At 39.5% G+C, this 9,238-nt stretch overlaps 1 protein-coding gene across 1 annotated transcript; it reads left to right on the forward strand.

The window, feature by feature from the left end:
• The first annotated feature begins 2,046 nt into the window (after nt 1–2,046).
• Nucleotides 2,047–8,835, forward strand: LOC124316226. Its single transcript, XM_046782040.1, has 4 exons — nt 2,047–2,055; nt 4,636–4,888; nt 7,271–7,868; nt 7,937–8,835. The coding sequence occupies exons 2-4, from the start codon at nt 4,657–4,659 to the stop codon at nt 8,787–8,789; spliced, it is 1,683 nt and encodes a 560-aa protein (XP_046637996.1). The 5' UTR covers nt 2,047–2,055; nt 4,636–4,656; the 3' UTR covers nt 8,790–8,835.
• The last annotated feature ends 403 nt before the right edge of the window (nt 8,836–9,238 follow it).

The raw sequence follows: 9,238 nt of genomic DNA on the forward strand, positions 1-9,238 counted from the left end.
AAAGACAAGACATTCCCTGCACACAAATCAATCCTTGCTGCCCGCAGTCGAGTGTTTGCAGACGAATTCGAGAAGAAACAACCGGGAAAAGACGGTCCTCATCAGATCCGGATTGAAGGCGTGGAACTTTCAACTGTGGAGAATTTTCTTCACTTCATCTACACGGGAGAATCGATAGGAACATTGGCAGATGAAGAATTGCTCAAGTTAGCTGATCACTATCAACTTACAACTCTGGTTAATTTATGTCGACATGCTCTAAAGAAAATGGATGCCATGCAAATGGCCAAGCTCAGGAAATGTTTAAACAGCAATCCCGAAGAACTGTCCTCTTCCAAAATTATGTAATATTTATTTTTTTGGATTTATTCCAAGATGCTAAAATTTGGCTTCGCTAATTTTTGTTTATTAACTTTTGCCCATTTTACACAGGCCGGAGAAAGAAACGGAAATATTTTTTGATCGAACGACGCCTACCTTCCGATGCCCCTGGCTATTGAAAAAATCTGAAAATGGCCAAACCACATGTGTGATGCAGTATCAAAATGAGAATATTTTCATTGCTTACTTCACTGAAGAAAAAGAAATTGATTCGCAAATGAGTCAAGGCGATATTATTAAACCTAGTGGAATTACAGGTAATGAACCTGTGGTTCATTTAACATGCGCCAAGCATCGCAGCTTCGGTTTGCAAGTTGAAGATGTTTACTTTGGCATGCACGGATCGAGCACGCGCGGATACAAGTGTTGGTTAAAAATGGAACCGAAATATCATCAGAAAAACGCCGAAGTACTACACTTCGCAACACGAGCTCATTTGGATTTCAGCAAAGGAGATCTTCAATTCCGAGTCGACATCAAAATGGTCAGCGCTATTGGCAACTATTACTACGAGATGATGGACGACAAATGGCCGACTGATTTCTGGTTCGCCGCAACAAATCAGAAGTTGACGGATGTCGAAATTTTGGTCGGGACTGTTAAAGTGATGGAAGCTCATCGGATTATTTTATCCGCCCGGAGTCCCGTCCTGAATGAATTTTTGAACAAGATCAGCAACACAGAAAAGTCTATTGTCACATTTGGGGTGGAATTCGATGTCGAAGTTGTAAAGAATTTCCTAAATTTCCTTTACACCGGCTCTTTAAAAACGACCGACGGCGGCCATCAGCTTAGTAAATTGGCCGCAATGTACCAAGTGGAGACATTGAAAAATGTGTGTCAACTACTCAATCGCGCACCAGATATTGAAGAACTGAGCAACTGTCTCATACAGCTCTAAGGCCATATCAGTTGCCATAATTCTGTTATTGAATATTATACATGTGTTGCGTATTTATATCGTTTAAATACAAAAGTTCATGTAAAATATTTGCTTATTCTGTAATTTAGCATCCCCTTCGATTTTGTTACTTTCGTTTCTTTTGTTTAAATTTCAAGTTTGTCTTAGGAATAAGGTCTCACCATCCCATATCGTTTCGTTTCGCTTTTAACACCCCTCCCAGTAATTTCTTAAAGGTTTCTCTCGTTTGGTTTCTTCCAGTTTATTGTGGACCAGCGGCTGGTCGAGTCGCATTTGATTGGATATTCTACTTTTGCTACGCAATCTGATGTAACGGAAACTGAAAAGCGGTTCCATCCAATCAACGAGTTTCTCAATTCCTTCGCCGCCCTTTATTGATGTAATATCGCGAGTTATTTCTGTTCTTCAACGACAAATGAAATTACTAGTTTGCCAAAACGCCGTTTTGAATACGTTTGGTTTTATCTCTAGGAATTGTGGGTGTCCATCATGTATAGCCAACACTCAAGGGTCGATTCCAAAGAAATCAGAAACCGAATTGATTGCAAGTTAAGGTGAGAGGAAACGTTTTGCTAATGTCGGAGACGTTTGGCTTCATGTTCTTTCGACATTTACTTTTTTTCAGTTTGCCTTTATTTGGCCAGCGGTTGGTATAGAGTCTGGTATTCTGGAAGTTATTATATACTTGCAGCACCAAACCAAAAATTAAATTTTTTTAGATTTTATTGTATTGAAACTCTCATTTTGGGCTGGTAAGTAGGTACACAAAATATTTTATATTGTCAACCATTTTAATTAGAATTTAAATGTGGTTTTCCAGCAAATTCCGGCAAATTCTCACCATTCAGTTTTGTTAAATAAGTCATCATGACATCCAAGATGTTTGGTACCCCGAAGATGATTGTGCCGTACGAGTGGATCCTGGAAAACGTCGGGGAAGAACCGGTAACAATTGCGTCGAAAATGATTTCGTTTCGAGGTGAAAGAGTCTTCCGCGTGGGTCTGAAGAACTACGCAGATTCGCCCATTTTGTTTCTTGTGGCAATTGGTCTCAGAAAAATGGGAATAAGAGTAGAAGACGTCAAATGCGGAATGCTCGGCCCGGCAACCATGACGCAAATGACGAACGAAAATATCGACGAAAAAGACGGAAGTCTTCAGTTATTCACAACTGTACTCGACAAGAAGATTGTCGGAAACTGCACGTTTGCGTTTCGAATTTGCATCGGAGGGAGTGTTTCCGGCTATTCCTATCAACTGTCCGATCGTCTGGCCAAGGATCAATTGTGGGATGCTCTAAAAAATCAAAATTGGACGGACGTTGAATTAATCGTTAAAGACAAGACATTTGGTGCACACAAAGCCATCCTTGCTGCCCGCAGTTACGTATTTGCATCCGAATTTGAGAAGTTGTCATTTCTTCCGGTAAAAGACGGTCCTCATCGGATCCGAATCGACGACGTCAAACCTTCAACTGTTGAGAAATTTCTGCATTTTATCTACACGGGAGAGCCGTTGGGAACGATGGCGGATGAAGAATTGCTCAAATTAGCCAACCAGTACGGGCTTCGATCTCTGTCTCGTTTGTGCCGAGTTGCACTGAAGAAAATTGAGGTCACGCAGATGACAAAATTCATGGCGAGTTTAAATGCTGACAGAGTTGAAGGACTTAACTCTTCCAAAATCACGTAATGTTTCGCTTCCTTAATTAATTTTTTATTTCTTTTATTTGAATTATTTTCATTGTCTCCATATTATATAGGCCGGAGAAAGAAACGGAAATATTTTACGATCTAACCACGCCCACTTTCAGATGCGAATTGCAGTTTCATCGATTTGAAATTGAAAACGGGAAATCCAAATGTTTGATGCAATATCAAGATGAAGATATTTTTTTCGTTCACTTTACTGGGCATTGCAACAGTAACAACCGTATTATGATTAACCCTGCGATTCATTTTTCATGCGCCAAGCATCGAAAATTCGGCTTGAAAGTTGAGGATATTTATTGCAGCCACCTGCAGAAATACAACCAATGGATCAAAGTGGAAGACAACAGATTGATAAAAAATCGAGATAAAAACCGAGAATTGCTACACTTTACCGTTCAATTGAAGTTGGATATTATCGACAAGGATATCTACAATTCCAGCTTCGACATAAAAACAATCAGCACGATCGGGAATTATTATTACGAGATGATGGACGACTCTTGGCCGACAGATTTATGGCTGGCAGCAACCAATCAAAAGTTGACGGATGTCGAAATATTTGTCGGAACTGTTAAAGTGATGGAAGCCCACCGAGTTATCCTATCCGCTCAGAGTCCTGTTCTGAATATCGTGTTGAACAAGATCAGCAACACGAGGAAATCTTTTGTCACGTTTGGAGCGGAATTCGATGTCGATACTGTCAAGAATTTTCTAAATTTCCTTTACACCGGCTCTTTAAAGACGACTGACGGCGTCCAAAAACTTAGCAGATTGGCCACAATGTACGTAGTGGAGACCTTGAAAAATGTGTGTCAATCATGCCAACTATTTAATGCCAACTCAACGGATGGAATGGATGTTGAAGAACTGACCGACTATCTTCTGCAGCTCTAATCGGCCGTCGTGCGGCCATAATTCTTTTAATGCACTTTCTACATTGTATAGTGTATGTCATCGCTTATTTTATCAGAAATTCACGTAAAATATTTGCACATTTAATTTGATTTGTTTTGTCGTGTTTTGTGATTGACCCCTTTCTCTATCTTCATCTGTTAAATCTGATGAACGGAACTAAAAAGTGGTTCCATCCAATTCACGTGTTTCACAATGAAGTCGCCGTACTTATAGTGACGTAATATAGCTCGAGTTTCTGTTGTTGAACGACAAATGAAATTACTAGTTCGCCCAAGAGTTTGCCGTTTTAAATACATTTGGTTTCATATTATCCCTTCTCAGGGAATTGTGGTGTGAATCATTTAGCAACCCTCAAGGGTCCATTCCAAGAAAGAAATCAGAAACCAAATTATCGTTACAAGGTTAGGTAAGAAGAACCCTTTTGCTAATGTCGCGGAGACGTTGGCTTCATGTTGTTGTTGTCAAGTCGATCAGCTAGAGGGAGGAAATTATCCTTCGCTTTTGCTTTCAGTTTGCTGTTGGCCAGCGTTTGGTAGAGTCTGGTACTCTTGAGATTTTAACTTTCACCTTACTTACTACAATTACATTTTTTTAGATTCTAGTGTATAGTGAAACATTGGCTGGTGAGTACACAAAATATTTTATTTTAGTATTAATCATCTGAAATAAGAATTAAAGCAATGCGGTTTTCCATATTGTCACCAGATTCGTGAAATATACGTCATCATGGCATCGGAGACGATTAGTACCCCGCAGATGATTGTGCCGTACGAGTGGATCCTGGAAAATGTCGAGGAAGCACCGGCAACAATTGCATCGAAAATGATTTTGTTTCGTGGCGAACGAGTATTCCGTGTGGGTTTGAAGAATCACGCACCAAAACCCGTTTTGTTTCTCATGGTAGTTGATCTTGGTAAAATCGGAATGAAAGTGGAAGATGTCATGTACGGAATTCAAGGTAGTGACATTGGCCCAGCAAATATGACGAACATGACACAAGAGAATATCGGCGATAACTGGAATCTGCAACTATTCACGATTGATTTGGAAAAATTGGTGACTGGACAACGAACATTTGTGTTTCGAATTTGCATCGTAGGAACTGATCCCGGCTATTCCTACCAACTGTCTGATCGTCTGGCCAAGGATCAAATATGGGCTGCTCTAAAAAGTCAACAAAATCTGGCGGACGTTGAATTAATCGTCAAAGACAGGGTATTTCACGTTCACAAAGCCATCCTAGCTGCCCGCAGTCCCGTGTTTGCGGAGAAATTTGAGAAGAAACAACCGGGAAGAAATGGTCCTCATCAGATCCGGATCAACGGCGTTGAACCTTCATCTGTGGAGAATTTTCTTTACTTCATCTACACTGGAGAGTCGATGGGAACGTTGGGAGATAAAGAATTGCTTAAATTAGCTGATCACTATCAACTTAACACTCTGACTGGTTTATGCCGAGTTGCACTGAAGGAAATGGACGCCATCCAAATGGCTAAAGTCAGGAAACGTTTAAACAACAACGCCGAAGAACTTTCTTCTAATTCCATAACCATGTATAATATTTTCTTTTCTTTTATCCCAGAATTTAGTTTCGATTGTTAACATTTATAATTTTTGATTATCTTTTCCTCTTATTGCGCAGGCCGGAGAAAGAAACGGAAATATTCTTTGATCGAACGACGCCTACCTTTCGATGCACATTGCAAATATCTGCAAACGAACAACCAAAATGTGTGATGCAATATCAAAATGAGAACATTTGTATCGCATACTTTACTGGGAAAGAAGAGTGTAACAATCAATATTATATCAACAAACCTGTGATAAATTTATCATGCGCCAAGCATCGTAGATTCGGCTTGCAAGTTGAGGACGTTTATTGCATCCTAAATAAGCGTAGGGGATACAACGAATGGTCTAAAATGGAAGCGAAAAATTGTCAGAAAAATGAACTACTACTACACTTTGCAGCACAAAAACTGATTCGAATTAAATTCTGTAATTGTCAATTAGTCAACTTTGACGTTAAGTTCATCAGCACGATTGGCAACTATAACTACGAAATGATGGACGACAAATGGCCGACAGATTTCTGGGCCGCCGCAACAAATGAAAAGTTGACGGATGTCGAAATATTCGTCGGGAGTCTCGGGACTGTTAAAGTGATGGAAGCTCATCGAGTTATTCTATCCGCCCGGAGTCCTGTCCTGAATGAGTCTTTGAGCAAGATCAGCAACACGGGAAAATCTGTCGTCAAATTTGGAGGGGAATTTGATGTCGAGATTATCAAGAATTTCCTAAATTTCCTTTACACCGGTTCTTTAAAGTCGACTGACAGCGTCCAACAACTTAGTCAATTGGCCACAATGTACCAAGTGGAGACTTTGAAAAATGTGTGTCAACTAAACGTCAGCGCCAGCTCATCGGATGTCGAAGAATTGACCAATTGCCTTATATAGTTATATATAACCACCGGTTGAGTTATTCTTGTATCGAGTTTTCTAAATGTGTTATGTGTAACTTTAGATGATTAAGAAATTCGGATTATCTTATTTTTCATTTATAATTTCTTTTTTGTATTGCGCATTTTGTTTTGATTAACAAGGTCGTGAAATAAACACCACAGAGAACTGAGAAAATTAAGTTCAATTTTTATTCAGGATTTGAATTTGGAAGATCATTTTCCCGGAATATGTTTAGAGAGTTTCAAGCTCAAGTACGGTATATTTTATTTAGCGCACCTATTAACCAGTCCCAGTCATCAGTCCCTTGATGATAAGCTGAGCTCTTAATGATGTTTTTGGAACTTGATCGACGGTCGTACGTTGTGGCTTCATGTTCCGATCACCTAGAAGGGAAATTTATCCTTCGCCTTTGCATTTCAGTTTGCTGTTGGCCAGCGGTTGGTAGAGTCTGGTCTACTCTGAGAGTTATACTTTCACCTTACTACAATTAATTTGTCTTAGATTCTAGTGTATAGTGAAACATTCATTTTTAGCTGGTGAGTACACAACTAGTTATTTTTAAAAATTAATCATTTGAAATAAGAATTAAAGCAATGCGGTTTTCCAAATTGTCACCAGATTCGTGAATTACGTCATCATGGCATCGGCATCGGAGACGATTAGTACTCCGAAGATGATTGTGCCGTACGAGTGGATCCTGGAAAATGTCGAGGAACAAACTACAACAATTGCATCGAAAATGATTCTTTTTCTTGGCGAAAAAGTATTCCGTGTGGGTTTGCAGAACAACGCCATATCGCCCATTCTATTTTTCATGGCCATTGATCTAGGTAAAATCGGAATGAAAGTGGAAGACGTCAAATACGGAATTCAAGGCAGTGGAATCGGCCCATCAACGATGATGGAAATGTCCAGCCAGAATATCGGCGATGAAGGAAGTCTCCAGCTATTCACCATTAAACTTGCCGAAAAGGTCGTTGGACACTGCACGTTTATGTTTCGAATTTGTATTGAAGGAACTGATTCCGGCTATTCCTATCAACTGTGCGATCGACTTGCCAAGGATCAATTATGGGCTGCTTTCAAAAATCAACAATATCTGCCGGACGTTGAATTAATCGTGAAAGATAAAACATTTCCTGCTCACAAAGCCATTCTTGCTGCCCGCAGTCGAGCGTTTGCAGACGAATTTGAGAAGATACAACCGGTAAAAGACGTTCCTCATCAAATCCGGATCGATGGAGTGGAACCTTCAACTGTGGAGAATATTCTTTACTTTATCTACACAGGCGAGACGATGGGAACGTTGGCAGATGAAAAATTGCTCGAGTTAGCTAATCAGTACGGGCTTCTATCTCTGTCTGGATTATGCCGAGTTGCACTGAAGGAAATAGAGGCAGCCATGCAAATGGCAAATGTCATGGACATTTTAAATAACGGAATTGAAGTACCTAATTCTTCTTCCAAAATCATGTAATGTTTCGTTTCCTTTATTAATTTTTATCTTACGTTTATTTTAATTGATTTCATTTTCTCAATAGGCCGGAGAAAGATACGGAAATATTTTTTGATGGAACCACGCCCACTTTTAGATGCGTTTTTAAAGGATCTGAAAACGGAAAATCCAAATGTTTGATGCAATATCAAAAAGAAGACATTTTTTACGCTTACTTCATTGGGAGTATTACGCAACATACTACCAATCGCCATTATATTATCAGTAAACCTGTGATTCATATTGCCTGCGCCAAGCATCGAAGATTCGGCTTGAAAGTTGAAGATGTTTATTGCGGCACGAAGGAGATACTCAAATGGAACATGCCGGGATACAACGGAAACAACCAATGGTTGAAAATGGAATCGAAAAAATTGAAGAAAAACACGGAATTACTTCTACGCTTCACCGTTCAATTGGAGCTGGATATGACTTACGGCAATGGCAAAATTAATCAATTCACTTTCGACATCAAAACGGTCAGCACGATCGGCAACTATTATTATGAGATGATGGACGACGCTTGGTTGATGGATTTTTGGACTGCCGCAACCAACCAAAAGTTGACGGATGTCGAAATATTTGCCGGAACAGTTAAGGTGATGGAAGCTCATCGGATTATCCTATCCACTCGAAGCCCAGTCCTGAATGAATCTTTGAACAAGATCAGCCACACTGGGAAATCTGTCGTCACATTCGGGGCGGAGTTCGATGTCGAGATTGTCAAGATTTTCCTAAATTTCCTGTACACTGGATCTTTAAAGACGAGGACCAGCGGCAATCAACTTAGTAAATTAGCCACAAAGTACCAAGTGGAGACATTGAAAAATATTTGTCACGTTATCTATGCTAATCCACCGGATGTGGAGGAACTGACTGACTATCTTCTGCAGCTATAACTGCCGGTTGAATTGTTATTATTCGTTTAGTCGAATGTTCTACTTTTGAAATACAAAAATATTTGCATATTATGTATTTTTGCCTTTCATCTTTTTTTTTGTTATTTTGTTTCTTTTGTTTCGGTTTTAAGCAAAAAAAGAAAGAGGGGCGTAGATAATTTCTAGACATGTCAAGGACCCACCGGAAGGAATACACCTGGTGATAGTTACTTTATTAGATTTTATTTAATCACTTTGTCCATCTCAGCTTATCTCCATCATCTCATCATCGCGTTATTTTACAAATTTTAATCCGTAATTTTGTGCCGCCGATTTTGAAACAGTGTTGCAGGTGTCATTAGCTAATACAAAGTAAATTGTTTACATATTTCTTATTAAATCACCCCTTCTCCAGGAAGTATGAGGCTATTAGTATTGCAACCCCCCAGGGTCCAATAAAAAGAAAATTT

Source organism: Daphnia pulicaria, chromosome 12, assembly GCF_021234035.1.
Source record: "Daphnia pulicaria isolate SC F1-1A chromosome 12, SC_F0-13Bv2, whole genome shotgun sequence".
Taxonomy (NCBI): Eukaryota; Metazoa; Arthropoda; class Branchiopoda; order Diplostraca; family Daphniidae; genus Daphnia; species Daphnia pulicaria.

Bases quoted from the DNA above. Each gene is read 5' to 3' on its own strand.
- LOC124316226 (XM_046782040.1), top strand. From the start codon at position 4,657: ATGGCATCGGAGACGATTAGTACCCCGCAGATGATTGTGCCGTACGAG. The intron at 4,889-7,270 runs GTAGTGACATTG...ACGGAATTCAAG, and splicing joins TGTCATGTACGGAATTCAAG to GCAGTGGAATCGGCCCATCA. The intron at 7,869-7,936 runs GTAATGTTTCGT...TTTTCTCAATAG, and splicing joins AATTCTTCTTCCAAAATCAT to GCCGGAGAAAGATACGGAAA.